At 42.8% G+C, this 20022-nt stretch overlaps 1 protein-coding gene across 1 annotated transcript; it reads right to left on the minus strand.

The window, feature by feature from the left end:
• Positions 1-14285: 14285 nt before the first annotated feature.
• LOC310795224 (T-box protein VegT-like) lies at positions 14286-19820 on the minus strand (the record flags this gene model as incomplete). The annotated part of the gene is made up of 9 exons (XM_083657287.1): positions 14286-14736; positions 15354-15552; positions 15732-15811; positions 16202-16278; positions 16411-16563; positions 16667-16831; positions 18414-18516; positions 19105-19327; positions 19805-19820. 9 exons carry the CDS (start codon positions 19818-19820, stop codon positions 14286-14288), a joined length of 1467 nt encoding a protein of 488 aa, XP_083513413.1.
• Between the last annotated feature and the right edge of the window lie 202 nt (positions 19821-20022).

A 20022-nucleotide genomic window follows, 5' to 3' on the forward strand; every position in this document is an offset into this window, starting at 1 on the left:
GGTCACTTTGCCTCTCTATTGTTGCCCCTCTAGTGCAGGTTGATCATTTTATTTTCCAAACAATGTGGCATCCTTTCGTTCCTAACACATTACCAAGTCCATGTCAGGAAAGATATCCAGCATGATTTTCCCCCCCATTGAGATCTGATGTGTTTTCAAAGTGTTCCTTTAATTTTTTTGAGCAGTGTACGAGCAAAATTTTCAATTGTTATTAAACAGTCTAAATGTAATAACGATGCCTCACATCTTACCTTTAATAGTAGATGAGACCTGTCTTGATGATGTGCAGTCTGTGTGCGGGCCGGGCAGATCAGGAAGAGAAATGAAACGGTGAGAAAACACACGGGGGTACGAACGTTTTGCACAGGGTTAGGGTTACACAATGTTTCCCAATAAAGTCATTAGCTAATAAAATGTCTCTGTGTTGTTATTTAACTGTTTGAAGGGATTTTACAACGTGAGAGATTGCAGGAGGATTACGTGGACACAGCACACAGAGTGTTAACTATGGCCCAGGCAGGAAGGCTTCCCCGCACGGCTGAGACGCTGCAGTGACATGGGCAACAGACTACAGTGAAGACACATCTCCAACCCAAACAGTGCTCCACTTAACCACCACCTCTTGTGTAGCCCCCAAGGTGTAATGTATTTACAATATTTACAAACAAATACTAATTTCATCCAGGTAATGTTACTGTTTGGCATATTACTATTATAGGGCATGGGCTTCACCATGACAGTTCCACTTTAAGTTAAACATATTTCAAGTCATTATTGCTCGTCAATACACATTTAACCAGAGATTACTAAAAAATAATAAAAATAATTGCCTCTTTGAGGTTGGTTCAATGTTCTTCTTCAGAAAGAGTCCTGAATTCTCCGTCCTGTGTATGGAATGGAAAAGGTAACAGTCAATCTGAGGACTGATTTACAGAGGTGAATACCAAACATGACAGGCCTTGCAGGGCAGGACTTACTCGCAGAGCTGGAAGCAGATCGTACAGGGGTGGAGCCAGTAGATCCATGTCCTAGAAAGACGCTCATTTGCGTTTACATCACCTGCACAGTGCACAGACATGGCCAGACAAATGTCAATGGAAAGTATTTGAGAAGTTATTAAATGTTCAAATCCTATTTAATTTAAGAGTTGTGACCAGCAGCTCAGCAGGTCATTCTGTCGGTTGGCCGGTCCCCAACAATTTCACCACACTTAGGTTAAATGAGGCAAGGTAGTCGTGTCATGTGTGCGCGTGTGTTTCTGTTCATGTCAATTGATAGAAAAAGGGGGCAATGGGGGCCATATTTAATAACTGCAGGGTGGCAGAGTAGAGTGGATCCTGCACCTGCCACCATGAATGTTACAAAAGTGTGTGTGTGTGAGAGAGAAAGCTTGAATTCATGTACATACACATACAGATCCTTTCAAAAAAATTGAATATCATGGAAATACCATGGATGACCGTGGGCTTCAGCGGATTGTCAAGCAGACGATTAAAAAATTTGGCGGAGATTCAGAGAGAGTGGACTGAGGCTGGAGTCAGTCATAACTGAGAAGTAACTGCTGATTTTCTTCACACTATTCTAATTTGAATGAATGAATGAAACCTTTATTTATCCCCGAGGGGAGATTCAGGCATCTAAAAACAGCAACAGCAGCAGGGGTTAAAAAATACAGAGCAGACAGATAAATAGAGATAAATAAAAACAGATAAAAACAATACAATTAAAAAAAATAAGTTAGTCTATGTGCAAAGTCCGTTTTGTAAAGTGCAGGGCCATGTGCAAAAATGCATACGCAAATGAGCGAGTGCAAAAATGCATAAAGTGACTAAGACAGGTCTCAGTTCTTGTTATGAAGCCTGATGGCTGCTGGCATGAAGGACTGGCCAAAGCGCTTCGTGGAGTGTCGGGGGGGAATGAGTCTGTGGCTAAAGGTGCTCTTCATCCCCATCAGCACACCATGTAGGGGATGGGAGGGGTTGTTCAGCACAGCGTGCAGTTTCCTCCTCATCCTTGTCTCTGCAACCGCCTCCAGACTGCTCAGCTCAGCTCCAACTACAGAGCTGGCTTTCCTCACCAGCTTGTTCAGCTTCCCAGTGTCCCTCATGCTGGTACTACCCCCCCCCCCCCCCCCCCCCCCAACATGCAACGGGAAAGAAAAGGACACTAGACACAACAGATTGATAAAATAACTGTAGCAGTTTGTTACAAACATTAAAAGACCTCAGCCTCCTCAGAAAGTACAGCCTGCTTTGCCCCTTCTTGAACAGGGCCTCAGTAATTTCTTGAAATACTGTTTTGGGGGGTTTTCTGGAGCTGTAGGCCAAAATGATGAAAAATGACACAAATAAAGGCTAGAGATATTTCACTTTGTGTGTAATGAATCTATAATCTATGAAAGTTTCACTTTTTGAAAGGAATTATGAAAAAAACGAACTTTTCCATGATATGCTAATTTTTTGGAAAGGATCTGTACATTGTAGCAGCTACTTCGCATTTGTGCTTGTTACTTGAATATGTCGGATTAAATGCAACACTGGCACTAATTGTTCCAATCACGTCTCGTTCCACATATCTGATGTGAAATCATTGCAAGTTCAACGCCATAACTTCATGTCCAATCAGAACTGTTCAATGTAGCCGAATGCCATGGTAATTTTGTTGGAATTACTGCACCCACTAATTTAGGGGTGCCAAATGAACACAGTACTATAATCAAATTCAAATGAACACAGTACTATAATCAAATTCAAATGAACACAGTACTATAATCAAATTCAAATGAACACAGTACTATAATCAAATTAAAATGAAGTACTGACCACAGACTGTAGAAAGAGATGTAATGCAGGATAGCCAAGCGAATGTGTTTGGATGGAAGTTTGACGCTAGGAAAATCAGAGGCAGAGAGGGGCGGGTTATGCCTTCGCCATCATCCGAAAAAAATATCGCCTCCGGGACAACAACGCTTCCTACCCAGCGTGTGCACGTCTTTCCGACAGGGGTGGTTGTTATGGCAACTATCAACAACAACAACAACAACTACTACTAACTACTACAAGACATAAAGACCGAAATAGGCTACCTTGTTACTGTGTCTGTCGGAGACACGGCCTAACGTTAGCATTTAATATGAGCCGACTATCAGCCTGCGCTCAGCTATGTATTCAGGAAGTAAACCGGATATTCAGGTGGGTTGTGACGGTTGTTATTGTTGTCAAGTTAAAACTGTCTATATATCTATTATCTACATTTAAAATTCCAAACAAATAACTTTTTAATGTATGCTTTTCTGGGAACAGGGCTGACACAGCGTGCTCGTCCCCCTCTGTCAGACATTACAAAACTTGAAGAAAATTCATTAAAAGCAGATGTCACTTATCTTTCCACCATCATCTTTAGAAAAGGCAGGTGATGTCACTTCCTGGAAATACTACAACTTTTGGAACAGTCCATTATGTCTGAAGGGGTGTTTTCGTTAAAAGTAACAGGGTTGACGACAACATGGATACAAGACTATATTGTTATTTGTCTCATCATTTTACACATATTAAGAATAAAACTCATTCATGAGTAATGAAACAACACTTGGGGCATTATATAGACAGTTTTAACTTGACAACAATAACAACCGTCACAACCCACCTGAATATCCGGTTTACTTTACCTGTATACATAGCTGAGCCAGGCTGATATTCGGCTCATATTAAATGTTAACGTTAGGCCGTGTCTCCGACAGACACATTAACAAGGTAGCCTATTTCGGTCTTTATGTCGTGTAGTAGTTAGTAGTAGTAGTTGTTGTTGTTGTTGTTGTTGTTGATAGTTGCCATAACAACCACCCCTGTCGGAAAGACGTGCACACGCTGGGTAGGAAGCGTTGTTGTCCCGGAGGCGATATTTTTTTTCGGATGATGGCGAAGGCTATGCGAAGGCATAACCCGCCCCTCTCTGCCTCTGATTGGCCTAGCATCAAACTTCCATCCAAACACATTCGCTTGGCTATCCTGCATTACATCTCTTTCTACAGTCTCAGACCGTCAAACTCAGTGGGTCAGACAGACATACAGCAGTTACGCTTGCTAGCCTGCATGAAAGACGCCAGTGTGTTTATGTTTTTAATATAGTCATATCTATGGTTTATAACGCTGCCACTAATCAGAGGCAGAGAGGGCCGGGGGTGGGTTATGCCTTCGCCATCATCCGAAAAAAATATCGCTTCCGGTAAGCTAGCTAGCTAGCTAATGTTAGCTGCTGGTTGGTTGGCTAACTAGCGAATGTTAGCCGTTAGCTAACGTTAAAACTAGACAAACACAGACATGCAGAGCTCCAAAAACAGCAATTCGTGATTTTGTTACTGTAGTTTCTGCAGAGTAACGTCCATGTACCTTTATGTATTGCACAGGGATCTGACGGATAGTGCAGTAACAGTCAGCAGCTATGATAGCGCAGCCAGGGGGGGGAGGAAGTCCATATATGGTCCATCCGTCATGGGGCACAGGACATTACGTCATCACAGGATAACGCGATTGGCTGGCTCAGATCTGTTCAAATCTGAGCCAGCCAATCACGTTGTCCTGCGTTGTTTGAGACGTGTATAAAAGGCAACCGCAGATGGGGGTGGGTGGGGGGAACCAGGGGAGAGGAGGAGAGAGCGAGAGGGGGAACCAGAGGAGAGGAGGAGAGAGAGGGGGAACCAGGGGAAGAGGGGTGGGTGGGGGGAACCAGAGGAGAGCAGAGGGGGCAGAGGGGGAGAGGAGGAGAGAGAGGGGGAACCAGAGGAGAGGAGGGGAGAGAGGGGGAGAGGAGAGGGGGAACCAGGGGAAGAGGGGTGGGTGGGGGGAACCAGAGGAGAGGGGAGAGAGAGGGGGAACCAGGGGAAGAGGGGTGGGTGGGGGGAACCAGAGGAGAGCAGAGGGGGCAGAGGGGGAGAGGAGGAGAGAGAGGGGGAACCAGAGGAGAGGAGGGGAGAGAGGGGGAGAGGAGAGGGGGAACCAGGGGAAGAGGGGTGGGTGGGGGGAACCAGAGGAGAGCAGAGGGGAGAGAGGGGGAGAGAGAGGGGTAACCAGAGGAGAGGAGGGGAGAGAGGGGGAGAGGAGAGGGGGAACCAGGGGGAGAGGGGAGGGGAGGAGGAGAGAGGGGGAGAGGAGAGGAGGGGAGGAGAGGGGAGGGGGGGAGAGGCGAAGAGGAGAGGAGGGGGAGAGGGGAGAGGAGAGGGGGAGAGGCGAAGAGGAGGGGGGAGGGGAGAGGAGAGGAGGGGAGAGGAGAGGAGAAGAGGAAGGGGGAGAGGGGAGAGGAGAGGAGAGGAGGAGGGGAGAGGGGGAGAGGAGAGAGGGGGAGGGGGGGCATAGTGGCTGGACCCCTCCAGGGGCACTGCCATCTCTCTGGGCGGCCCTGGTAGTGGAAGCGATCATCTTGCTCTATAATGACCAGAATGGGTGTTGTTCAAACTGAACATTTATTTCTTCAACATGCTGCAGCAGAAAGGGAGATAAACAGCCAACACTATTTTCGTAGTTAAGCTATGAAGTAGCCTACTTCCCCCCGCAGCATCGTGACATTGAATGAAAGTATAGGCTCGTTTGAGATGACTTCTGGCTCGCCTGGGAAGCAGGTGAGTGCAGTCAGCCAATTAGAGGCAGAGAGGGGCGGGTCATGCCTTCGCCATCATGGGAAAAAAAGATTGCGTCCCGCAGCTAGCCTGAGAGGCTAATAAAAGCTACATGTTACAGAGTAAGCTGACTATCAGTACGTTATTGCACGCATAGGCCTATCTTTACATTTAAACGTTTACATAGCAAAAATAGAAATAGAAGTAGGCTATGTCAGTGTTTTCCCCTGAATAGCTGAGAAAGTGGACACTGTCAATAGTTAGCACTGTGAAACTGATACAATTCTGGTGGCGGTAATGCAACATTTAAGGATGCGAACCGCCATAAAACACAGAAGAAGAAGCTGAGAAAAAGGAAGTGCTGTGGGGTTGCAGCTGGTGAAAACCGTCTATAGGTGTATGTTTTTTTATGATAGTTTGATGTTTTTTGGCCTTAATAGCTAGCCAAAGTAGAAAGATCAGACGGAGATACAGGTCATTTTCGCATTTTTTGCAACATGCATCACACAAAAAAGTGTTTAAAACTCTTTAAAAACAAAATGAAGAAATCGTTAATTTGTTTTTATTAAGAGACATATCTGGGGAAGTAAATTATAAAATATTTTATTGCTTATTTGTTGTTTATTGTTTATTAAGATTGACAGAGGAACGTTCTTCCAGATACATAAAATGGCAAGTTTTCCGATAATCACACATGATCATACTATTTATATCCACTTTGACAAGCATCACAGGTATCTCTTTGCTAAAGCTGTGACAGGGGGGCCTCTGACAGGGCCTTGCTGCAGCCGCCCCCTCCCTCTGGAATGCCCTCCCCAGTCACATCTGACAGGCCAAAACTCATTGTCTTTCATACTCATTATGTCATCTTTCCAAAAAAGCTGTGGATCTTTTAAATGTAATAAGTTGAATGACATTATGACAAGCTCCACGTAGTGGTGGTGGAGCAGGAATTGAATGAGCCATCTGCATGCTTCCACGTCTCTATGTGGTCGACATATCCATCGCACCACCAGCTCCCCTTCGTACTCAAAGCTCATAGCTCAGCATGATGAGTCGCTGTCTCTCTGTCTCTACGATTCCCGGTGGAGGAGACAGCATCATCCTGTTCTTAACATCACTAGCTCTTTACGCCTAGCAGCCAACTTTTATATTAATTAGAAGTGTAATAAAAACTAAAAGATTGTTATGCCTATTTCCACTTTTATTCAAATATAAATAACATTGCTGCCTCAAAATACACAGATGAAAGTACCATCTGTGCACATCCCAGGTTAGCACTCACAACCTTTCCCTCTGAAGGCAGCTGACACACACAGTGAACCATGAAGGCACTGCCACTGATGCTGTATTTCTCTGTGTATGACTTTTGAAGTGCCTGGCTATTATAGACCCCTTATACGCCTACGTCACAATGACAACAAAGCAAGCTGCGCGCGCAACGTGTAGGCAGAAAGTCGTTAGCCCAGCATAGACAGACAGCGAAAACTCTGTCAAAGCCCCGCTGTCAGGACTGCTCTATGCCCATCTGCAACACACAGTTATATTTTAGTTTTAAAATGCAGTTCTCGGCTTACTACCACAGCTTATCGCCTGGTGATAAGCAATGTTATGCATCGAAATTAACGTTGTTTAATGGGACATGTCTTACAGACCCATACGCACTGGCGCTGTCAATTGGCCAAGCCTAGTGGCCGGCAATACATATCGTGCATTCCTTTATAACTGGGGATAGCGTAGATAATTATTCTGTAACTTGCAAAGATATATTGTTATGTTGATAATGCACACAACTCAATGACATTATGTAACGTTACTTGGTCGTTAACTAACCGAGCGATGTGGCTGAGCAGCCTACAGCTACAGGCAGCTTACCTGATTATGAAGAGCACTACAAAGTCGGGCATTTTTAGTCCTTGTTCCAATCAGTTCAACTTAATAATGACATTATTTAACGTTACTTGGTCGTTAACTAACCTAGCGATGTGGCTGAGCAGCCTAGTTTTAGTTCAGGCAGCTTACCTGATTATGAAGAGCACTGCAAAGTCGGGCATTTTTAACGATTTCCTCTTTCGGCTTGCAACCAAAGACACCTACGGTTAGCATTAAAAGCAGTATGAGTTGACGGGATTCGGTAAAACTTTACTCCTTGCTTTGTTGATAGTGTAACAGACTGTGTTGTGTTGTGTTCTATTGCGTGTGTGCGAGGCTAACCGTAGGTGTCTTTGGTTGCAAGCCGAAAGAGGAAATCGTTAAAAATGCCCGACTTTGCAGTGCTCTTCATAATCAGGTAAGCTGCCTGAACTAAAACTAGGCTGCTCAGCCACATCGCTAGGTTAGTTAACGACCAAGTAACGTTAAATAATGTCATTATTAAGTTGAACTGATTGGAACAAGGACTAAAAATGCCCGACTTTGTAGTGCTCTTCATAATCAGGTAAGCTGCCTGTAGCTGTAGGCTGCTCAGCCACATCGCTCGGTTAGTTAACGACCAAGTAACGTTACATAATGTCATTGAATTGTGTGCATTATCAACATAACAATATATCTTTGCAAGTTACAGAATAATTATCTACGCTATCCCCAGTTATAAAGGAATGCACGATATGTATTGCCGGCCACTAGGCTTGGCCAATTGACAGCGCCAGTGCGTATGGGTCTGTAAGACATGTCCCATTAAACAACGTTAATTTCGATGCATAACATTGCTTATCACCAGGCGATAAGCTGTGGTAGTAAGCCGAGAACTGCATTTTAAAACTAAAATATAACTGTGTGTTGCAGATGGGCATAGAGCAGTCCTGACAGCGGGGCTTTGACAGAGTTTTTGCTGTCTGTCTATGCAAAGCTGACTGCTTTCTGCCTACACGTTGCGCGCGCAGCTCAATGTTGACAAGCTGTATAAGGGGTCTATAGGTCAACATCTTGAAAAGGCTATATATTTTAGATTTTAGTCAATTTAGAAAGAGTTAAGTAGACTGTTATGGCAACAGATTAATTTCTGGACTTCCAAACATCAATTTAGACTCTAGATCACCTTTCTAAATTGATTAAAAGCAACAATACAGTATAACAATTTCCTGGTTTCAGCTTTACTATTTATATAATTCATGCTAATTTCCATTTTTGGCGATTAATTCGCTCATTATGGTAATTGCTCAAATTGCCCAACATGCAACAGAGAAGCATGCAGATGGCTCGTTCAATTCCTGCTCCACCACCACTACGTGGAGCTTGTCATAATGTCATTCAAATTCTATTAAACAAGATCCACGGCTTGTTTGGAAAGATCATTGGAGGAAACCGTGAGTTTGCTCGTTTAATTCGTTGATATAAGCGATTGCCCGAACGATTAATTAATTAATAAACTAGTGAACGTGAAGTGCCACCACCCGCCCCCTCAAACATGATTGGGATTATGAGCTGCCAGTGTGTAATAGCAACCGCTTTACCTATTATGCGGATGTTACACCAGGGACCGAGGTGAATAAGATACGGACTCGCGGGAGTGCGCGTAGGCCGGCTAATCGTTGTTTAACATGCAGGCCAACCGGCTAGGAGCAGGTTATAATACGGATTCCAGTGCATGTTAAGAAGTGGCTCATTAGTTACTCTCTCTACAGACACACTATTAACAAATTGTATGATCATATTCAGCCAGACAGAGATTTAAAATGGTGAGCATTTTTTATTATTATTATTATTATTATTTATTTATTTACTACTGGGGCAGCCTGGCCCCCCCATTAACTCCGGCAATGCCAACACTTTTTTCCCACTCTCTCACATTCTCTGTAATGTCTCTCACCCAGACGACACCCACGTTGCATTCAGGTACAGTCAGTTAGATTCAGTTTTGGATGAAATTCAAATGAGTTACTCTCTCTACAGACACTATTAGTTACTCTCTCTACACAGACTATTAGTTACTCTCTCTACACACACTATTAGTTACTCTCTCTACACACACTACACACTACACACACTATTAGTTACTTTACACACACTAATTGCCCACGCTCAGTCCTTAGGTTGTATATTTGTGCAGCTCCAGTGGACTTGCTGCAGTCTGAGGATGCCTCACATCACATGACACAGCTGATGCCTATAGGGTGCCCCCTATGGACTCTGTGTTTTACTCCACGTTGTCTAGTTTGTAAGTTGGCTGGTATGTACTACCCACCGTCCAGGACCCAACTTGCATTTAAATATGTTACCAATGTAATTCTGATGACTTCAGCTTGCCAGTCTTTCCTTTCGTTCCTCTGAGTTCAGCAGCGGTGCCTTCCTCAACATCCAGCAGTCCCAGTGAAGGAAATGAGAGGAAGGGCTGCTCCTCAGTGATCTGCTCAAGGCTCTGTCTGCTATAAACTGCTTGGTGCCAGGCAGGGTGCAGGCAGGGTGCAGCATCATTCTTTCATACCATCAGACACCACTTCCTCAACTCCTAAGCACTGTCTATCAGAGGGAGAATGTAGACAAGTTAGTATGGCCACAAAATCTGTTTCCCTCTCTCCCTCTCTCTCTCTCTCGCTCTCTCTCTCGCCCTCTCCCTCACTCTCTCTCTCTCGTTCGCTCTGTCTCTCTCTCCTTGTTAGTATGCACACTCAGTGTGTTTCTCTCTCTCTCTCTCTCTCTTGTTATGCCTTGTCCTCCCTGACCTCTTGTGGGAATAGAGAGCTCATCGCTGTGACCCTTTTTTACAGAGTCTGGGAATGGACCGGGGGGGTATTGGTATTGGAATCAGGCCAAATTGTGTAGGCCAGGGGTTTTCAAAGTCTGAGACTGTGGGCCTCCCCCAGACAACTCTAGGAAAAAGGCGCCCCCTCCCTCAATTCATGGATGCCCATGGAATCATGATTATGTTACTTGATATTGTGCCAAGATAACCTTACACCAAATGCATAAAAAATGGGAAAATAGTAGTCTCTGAACTTAACCCAATCACACACATTTAGACTATTCTTCTAATCTATGCGATCTCCTTTTGATAACTAATGTAATATTTTTTCACTTCCATTCACTGAGCCTCCCCTGAAACAGCTTGGAGCCCCCCTGGGGAGGCCCGCCTCCCACTTTGGAAACCCCTGACCTCATGCCCTGATATAGTGCAAAAAATACATATTGTTCCCTTATTTGGGTTGATACCTCCTTACTTTCATTATTTCGTGTTTCAATTTCATAATTTGTAACACATGCCCGCAAATGTAATCAAATGTACAAATTTGTCTTAAGCTTATGCTCAATTTAGCTTATTCTGTAAGATTCAAACATTTTACCCACTTCCCATAATTAAACTTGGTAGCGCTGATTTTTGTGTATTTGTGTAACTGTTGTCTACATGCAGACATGGAGGATGTCATCAACTTTATAGTTGATTAGTCAGAGCTTAAAGCAACACCACCTGTTGCAAAGACTCTTTTCTTTATTTGGTATTCTTTATTAGGTGTGCATGCTTTTTATATTGTGTGCACAAATAGCCTGTTTTTTCCTCATACTTTCTCTTCATACATCCCACCTATCATGGTGTTCTGGTGATGAAACTGTCAGTTGTGTATGTTTATATACTGTACCCCCCGGCCCCATGTTATTTGTTATTTACGCAAAGATAAGTGGTAAGAATAGGAGGGGGAGTCGTCTTTTGAACAAAATCTTCTTCACATTTATTGTCATGTATCTATTCTCATGAAAGTTTGCTTCACAGGGATTTTCATTGCACTTTAGTTTGACAACATTTAACATTGTAAAGCAATGTAGTTAGCATGCAAAACAACTCTACTAGTCATCACATAACATTGCAGATAACTAATAGCCAGTGCTGGGCAAGTTACTTTCAAAATGTAATATACTACATATTACTAGTTACTTCCATTTGAAAGTAATAAGTTACTTTACAATATTACTGTCTGTGTAGAGTAACTCGTTACTTATTACACTACTTTTTTGGATTACTTTTACCAAAACAACAGCAGAAGCAGAATGACATCGACCGCCTTGAAGTCAATCCAAAATTCTAAATGTTATTATTTTCCTTTGTTATTGTCATCTATAGTGGTTATTTGCATAAAAACACACAGTTTGATTAGGAAATGATTGTCTTTTTTAAAGAAGTGCTTTGATTTAAAAAAAAATTAACTCAATTTGTAACTTGAGTTACTTGACAAAGTAACTGGTATAATATTACTGAAATCATATAAGTAATAAGTTGTATTACTGAGTTACTACTAAAAGTAATATATTACATGTAATATGTTACTTTTGTAATGAATTACCCCCAACACTGCTAATAGCACATATATAGAGAACAGGAAGGTTTAATCTCCAAAACACATTGTTGAAAGACACTACCCCAGAGCATGCTGGGAAACTCCGCCCACTTTCCTCAGCATGCTACACTTTGTTGCTTCCAAACTTTTGACATGAAAGTAACTAACCAAATTAAATGAGTGGTGGGTGGAAATAATCATTAGCCTATTCTTAATTAAACATGCCGTTTTGAAACATTCAATAAAGACAAATAAAAAATAGACTATGACACTCAACACCCTAAGTGATACACATGTTATGAGAGTGGTATATATACACCCATTACATCAATATCCGTGTTAGTGGACAGTGGTTAGTTCCTTGCTCTGCTCTCCCCTAGGAGCAGCTGGCTCCGCCGCAGTAACTAGTAAAGCTCTGTTTTCTTATTTTTTAACATCAGTTTATTGGGGGGGGGGGACAAATTTTATCAGTGCCCCCCTGCTTAAGGCTTGTGCCCCCTCTGGATATCTGGTCTGGCACCGGGGCTGATGGACCCCCTATTTAAGAAGATTTGAGCTTTTAGAGGTTTTGTTACAGAATGTGTATGAAACCCATGACCATCTGTCACTGTTACTTATGGATGCAATTCTAGTGAAAATAAAATACCCCTTTTTTGCTGGGGACACCCTGGAATCCCCTCAAGGACCCCTGGGGGTCCGCGGACCATACTTTGAGAACCACTGACCTAGCTAATCTGCTTGCTAGGTGCTACACAGTAATGGCTTGTTAGCATGTACATTCCAATGCCAGGTGTGAACAGACATGCAAGCTGCCCACTTGCGATTGGATCACCCAAGACGCATGTTAACAGGCCTAAACAGAGCCAGAGAGAGAGAGGGACATTCACACCCTTCAGGGTGATGGGTCTAGTGCTAATGAGTGCTTTTGCCAGGAACCTTTCCAGTGATACATGGTGTTTGAAAGTGCTGGACAGTAGAGATGTGGCCGTGCATGTGTTCTGTCCGCCTTCGTGCCCCCATAGTTAAAAAGAACAGATACAGAAATTCCTTTGTGCCCGTTGCTGTTATTTTGTTATTTATTTATTTGATCCTTTTATTCTTTTATTCTTTTATCTTTATTTATTCTTAGGGGTACAGTACAGTACATCTGTATTATATACTTTGTCTGCCCTTTGGTCTGGACCGAGGTTTTTTCTTTTGTGCTTTAATACAATGATACATTGTAGCTCTTTCTTGTGATATAAATGTGCTGCTGTGAGTGAACTGCACTTTGCTACTATGCACTTTATATCTCTACTGTGCACTTTAGATCGTTGCTACTGTTGTCATTTGCACTTTAACTATTGTGTTGCACTTTAAACTGCTGCTCTAGACTGTTTTTACAATGTTTTTTTGTCTTATTTGTTTTTATGTATGTACTTTGTACTACGCTTTTTGCAATCCAATTTGCCCTTTTGGGACACTTAATAAATCTTGAATCTTGAATCTTGAATCTAACTGGGACTGCAGCTGAACTATAATAAGGTCGAAAATAATCACTCCAGATTCGTCTGGGTTTATGAACCAGATACAAATTCCTGACACGATAGCCCAAATACAGGAGTTGTCTGTCCACATAAACAGAAGTGAAGTCACACATATTGCACATTTTTATAAATAAATAAATCATTTCGTTCAACTATTTATTTCCTCTGCTTCGTAACACCAATATACAGTATGTTTCATGTTTATTTACACCAATACTGATTCTGATACTTCAAATCTGATACATTCCAAAACAGTGAATTCTTTTGAGACCGTTTTTGTTTGTGAATTTGAATAAAATAACGTGGTAAATTACACTTTGTGTAACACATGTCATCTCGTTTTCGATACAAGTGTGACCACTCATACATACACTAGGCTTTCTAAATAAAAATGGGCAGACAATGGGAGATACCAATGCAAGAATCCAACCTTTGGTGTCTTAATATTGGCATCAACAGTCCGGTAGGTCACAGTACAGACGGGTATCATTTCATCGTGCGTGCTTGTTTCCAGCTGAGGGTCACCCCAACATCCTGACACATCTCTTAACACAAGCGATCATGTAAGCTCAACCTGAACTGACAGCAGGTCATCAGCCGCATCCAGGCTGGCAAAACAAACATCTCCTCTTACTGGAAATGAATAGGATTTATGTCCAAAGAAATTGAAATCCTGAAAATAATGAAACGTACACCCCTCATACAATAAGTAAAACACTTGATCTAATGCAAATCAATTTCTTTATCGATTTTTGTTGTTGTTGTTGGTCAAATCAAGTGTCATTTTCGTGATTCTTGAGTGTGAGACTAAACGTTTTTTTTTCTTTAACTGTTTTATCCTCAGATGCATAGCCTACTGACGATCAAATGACCCAAAGTTCATCAACAGGAGTAGGAGAAGAGTGGGTACTGGCTCCAGTCTGCTGTGTTGCCGCGGTGCTGCTGGTAGCTACGCTGTTGGGTCTGGGTGCCATGTTCGGCTGTGGCGAGTGGATGGGTTGGAGTAGCAGGGTGGGTGAGGGAGTACACCATATACTGTCCACCAGCCTCCACCTCCCCCCACTGCGCCGCACTCTGCTCCGGCTGGTACCCGTGGCCGTAGATCGAGAAGCCGTAGACTGAGCCGGCTCTGGAGGACACGGGCACGCCGAGAGGGGTGAGTCGATAGTCCTGGCAGGGCGCCGACATCTGATTCTGGATCACGCTGCAGTGTTGTTGGTGGTGTCCATGTGGGACAGTGGCCACGTCCGGGACAGGGGACTCGTAGCTTCGCCGTCCATCGCCGTCCTCTGGCCCGTTGGAAGGGGATGGATGTCTGTCGTACTCCACAGATCTGGAGAGAAAAACATTTTTTTTTCTTCAATTTGGTTGAATTCTAATCCTTTATTTTTTAATCATGCTGCATGTGTTTTGATCTGATGTTTTGATCATCCATGTGAGCTTCTGTTGCTATTGGCCATGTATCTTTCCACTCCAGTTAATTTGTCTCTGATTGAATAAACTACACTGAGATACACAACTATCAAATTATCCCATGTCTCTATACAGTCATTTTCAAAAACATGTTTGATTCTTTTTGGCAGGAGAATAACAAGCATGTAAGAAAAGTTATCTAATGAATAAAAAAATAAATAAAAAAAATTCAAAGCCACAGTTGCTACGGCCAGCTCAGAGTGAACAATTTGTCATAAAACAGTCTCTGTATGTAAATATGTTAAAATATGTGTGGCAGGCTAGACCTCCTCATCCACACATACACACACTGTCCAAAGGGAACATCATGTTAAATATCACATCCTTATTGATATTATAGTATTAAGCATAATATTATGCAAGTATGTTTTCCACTTATTTAGAATATCTCTGCTTATATTTGATTGTCCTGTGTTGTGTCCTGTGACCCAGTTTCCCAACAGGGATAGGTTGAAAGTTCTGCTAGCTTAACGGTACCTGTAGGGCTGGTAGGCCATGGATGCGGGGACCATCTGTTCCTCACAGCTGTAGTCGGGCCCCTGCGTGTGTAGGCTGTCAGACGGGTCGCGCTCGGCACCCCAGGGTGAAAGGTCACCCTCCTTCACTGCCTCCTTTGTGGAGCCGTGGCTCTTCCTTTCCTCTGCTGACTGAGAGGTGGACGGCGTCCTCTGGAGGCCTGGGAGGGAAATACAATTTAATAGATAGCACTAAGCTAAGTGTCATAGCTTAAACCATGCTGCTTCAGTAAATGTGTCTTAATTTGTAATCACATAGCCTACTGGCACTTTGAGATCATATAGATTATGTATTTTTATGAATATGTTAATTATGGGGGGGGGGGGGTGGGTGACTTACCTGGAGGACTTTTGCATGGGGCATTCCTATCCACTGTGGCTCTCTTTGCAGATCTGTTAGGACTCATATTTGAACGACACCTATGGAAAAGAGAGTGGAGTATAATTTGAATAATTTAAAGTTGAGTGAAATACTCAAGGAGTATTTATGGCATTTTGTGTGGCTTCCTGCCATTTCTTGTATACATGGAGACTAGTAGCTCATTCTAATTTTTTTGTCATGCTGTCCATGTTTTAAAATCCAAAGAAGACCACAACAAAAACTGTTTTGACCTTCATTTTGATGCAGATAATTTGAACAGTTACTAGTTCTTTTTTATGTAAAATAAATAAACTACAATCATTAGGTCCTGTTGAAATCAGCGCCGGTAACTCAAGGCAGTTAGCGAGGTAGCCGAGACGTACTAGTGTCGTGACTGGTTAGTGGCCTACTACTAAAACCTCCATCTCTCGTTAATAAACGAAGCCTACCTTTTACTGTGGGAATGGGTGCCTCCCTCCCTGAATCCTTTAGCGAAGGGGTTGTGCTCAATCTTCAATTGGGTGATCTTTAAAAAAAAAAAAAGGCAAGAAAAGATAATTGTCAGTTAGTGCAAAGTTGTTTGTTTCAATAAAACAGCATGTATGAGCATACCTATGGCATGCACTTTTGAAAGTTGTTGTTGGTTTTTGATTGTCACCTTGTGATTCTGGTAGGCGGTGACTGCGGTGAAGCAGGTCTCTGGGAAGGAGAAGGTCTGAAAGGGGCAGGGGCCCCAGCGGATGGTGTACGGACTGTCCGCCTGGATCACATGAAACCTGGGGTAGTAGCGATGCATGGAGTGCAGGATGATCTAACGGGTGGAGCAAAGCAGAGTGAGCAGAACGTTGCATCGGGTACAAAGAAACAACTCAAAGACTTGAGAACGTGGGTCTGCGTGAGGGTTAAGATCTTACTTGTCCATGCTGGTCCAAGGTGTTGTTGGTGAGCTTCAGCTTGAGGAAGGAGAGAGAGTGCTTCATCCAGTGGTTCCCCGTGGCAGGGGAGTCGGGGTGCAGGTAGCTCCGACATGGGGGCTGGGGCTCCGCCTTGCCCGCCACCTCCCACTGCTCCTTATTCCACTGCAGAGAGACGGAGGAGGGGAGGAGAAGAAGAAGAGAGGAAGTACAACTGTGAGACCCCAGGACATGTCTGAACAAGCAGCACTCCAGTCTTTCAATGATTTCCTCTACCCATAACGACTGAGATAGGATCTGAGATAGGATGTTATGGATGAGAAACCTGTGTGTTGTCTATATGAAAATTCCACATGTAAAGGAAGTCAGTATAAATTATGATGACAGTTAAAATACTTCTGATGCTGATATAGCAAACCCCCTTCAACAAAAAGTTGAGGCATATATCATGAAAACACACCTTGTTTCAACAAAAACACAGCATCGCAACGAGCCAAATTTGAAGCTCTCTCCACTCTTTCACGTGCACGTCTTTCTTTTCATGTATGTGCGAATAACTGTGGCCAAATGGTGCCAGAGCTGTTGTCGAGATGGGAGGGCCGTTGCATGTACGATGGGGCTGATGGCTCTCTATTCACCCTGATTGGATGGGGGGGGGGGGGGGGGGGGGGGTGGAGGAGGGATGCTAATTGGTGGGGCCTCCAGCTGGGGCTACACAAACAGGAAATGATGAAAGGCTTTGATATGCAGCGGCTGCAGTGGACGGCCTAGTGTGGGCAGGCCCGTGTCTGGTTCAGCTGCGACCTGGATGCAGACTGCTGGTTTTGCATTTAATGCATCTGCTGCGTTTAACCTCCATTCTTTCAATGAACGAAAACAAAAAGTGGAAAACAATGGAGAAAAATCAAGAAATCAGGAGGCTTTCAAAAGAAAACTAAAAAACACATCTATTTACCGCATCCACTTTTCTACCTCTCCCTCTACTGCATCTCTTTGATCCCTGAATTATTTTATACACTGTAATAATCTGCACTCTTGATCATCGTTTATCTATGCCTATTTTTTTTTATCCTGATCACATATTGTCCGTTTTAATCTATTTTCATTGTTCTGCTATGTTTTATTGTGTGATGTATTTTATCTGTTGTACGTCGCTTTGGATAAAAGCATCTGCTAAATGACAATAAAGTAAAGTAAAGTAAATGAATGTGTTTTGCCCAAATACAGAGTTCAGGGTTCCCACACCTTCAAAATAAAATGCAAGTTATTTGAGGTCCAATTCCCAAAATTCAAGGACCCAACATACCGGTAGCATCGTTTGAGACATGGACCAAGGTTAATTACTGTTACAACAGAGACTTTTCTTTATAATAAAACTAGCAGAAGCTCACACAATTTAAGAGAGAGACATGAATGTGTGAACATTTCTCAACTGTGGCTTAACTGTGTTAGTTCAAATTGCAAAATTGCAGAAAGCCACCGCCTGCACTCTAACACTTGTTAGAAAAACATTTTGTTGTCGCTTGCCAAAAGCTGAAAGCGGTGCAAAGTTTAACTGAGTTCATGGCCTCTCGTAATACTCTATGCAGGAAAAAGCCTAAATTCAAGCACTTTATTTAAAAAACTTTTAATGCCTTGATTTTTGTTTTTCAAATGTGGGGAAAACGTGAGAAACCTGAGAGTTATGTAAATCCATGCTTGCTGTGCATGTGTATGAAATAAGCTCATGGTGTGTTGTGTTCCTTACCTTGTATCTGAGGCTGTCTACAGAAACCATGTCCACCATGACCACATAATTGGCGTAGGGTTGGAGCCCAGACAGACTGACATTACAGTGTGGAAACATTCTCCTGAAACACACAAACACAGATAGAGATCAGATCACATCAGATCACATCAGATCACTGAAAACTCCATTCATAAATCTTGATGGCTTTTTTTATGTATACAAGATGAGAACAAAATGGGTTTGAAAACAGAAGTTGTCGACAGTGTTGCCAGATTGGGTGGTTTTCTGCCAATTGGGCTGTTTTGGGCTTGCAATGTGCAAGGAAAAATGGGCTTGGTTAATACGTGCTTTTGTGTGCATTTTGGGCGTTTTTGAACAGTCTTTGGGCTGAAAAACCATCAGCTGTATCTGGCAACACTGAACTGAGAGTTGCCAGGCACACCAGAGTAGCCTAATCAGTAACCCAAGTTTATTGATATCAACATCTTAGAAACATCATTTCCGTGAGCACTGCAACCTAAAACATGACGAGCAATAATTTTTCTTAGGTTTTGGTTAGTGTGAGAAACGGATATTGACAAGAAAAAAGAAAAAACTACCAGAACCACTAGAAAGCAGAGAAACACGCTACCAACTGGAAATTAATTGTCTCCTTTAACAAAGGATGTCTTCATTCAGTAGCTGACTAACTGCATAAATGATGTTTTACCTTCCATGCTTAGTGATAATCATCTCTGTCCCAATGCTATGGAAGTTCTTCCAGAGATCAGCGTTCTCCAGCTTCATCTTGATGCAGCCCTGCTGGTATGAATCAGCTCCTGGAGGGGGCTGGGGGGGCATGCTGAGGTTAGGCTGAGGGAGCATGCTGAGGTTAGGCTGAGGGAGCATGCTGAGGTTAGGCTGAGGGAGCATGCTGAGGTTAGGCTTGCAGTCTGTGGAGACAGAGAAAATACAAATAAAAACAGTGCTGCAAAAATCAGTCTATGCATTATATAGCACATGCAAAATGGTTTATTATGGAGTTTGCGAAATATATATATTTATTTATATATACAGTATATATATAAATAAAACAAAAACTTGGAAGAATGGCAGTAATTTTACACACCCTTACTTTGATCTGTATTATTTCTACACCACCTGTACATTTTGAGCAATCTAGTAATACTGATTTACAATTTCACATCTTCTCATGGTGGCCTGCATAAATAAATTGAAATAAATAAATTGATTCTCAGGACTACATCACTATCACATTGCTTGCATGAGTGAAGTATACAAGGCCCAATAAATCAACAAATCAGTTGCAGTGTTTCCTTGTCTTTAACACTGATACGCACAATGGCACATTGCACTTGCATGCTCAACAGCACAGTTAGATTGAATAGAGATTTAAAGGTGAAGCTTACCAGTGATGTGTTGCATATCTGTCCTCAGGTGATCAGGTTAGCAGCACCAGCAACAATAGTTGGCAGAGACTTGATGCAGAAGTCTTGAGACAAAGAGCTGCTATACGAACGCTGAAGGCAACTCAATGGTCTGGAACCCCTATTGGCAGTTTTCTTCATCCACAGAGTAAAGTCCAGAGTAAACAAACACCCTCAAAGTTTGAGGGATATGACCAAAC

This window comes from Poromitra crassiceps (genome assembly GCF_964638095.1).
Source record: "Poromitra crassiceps genome assembly, chromosome: 21".
NCBI classification, from domain to species: Eukaryota; Metazoa; Chordata; class Actinopteri; order Beryciformes; family Melamphaidae; genus Poromitra; species Poromitra crassiceps.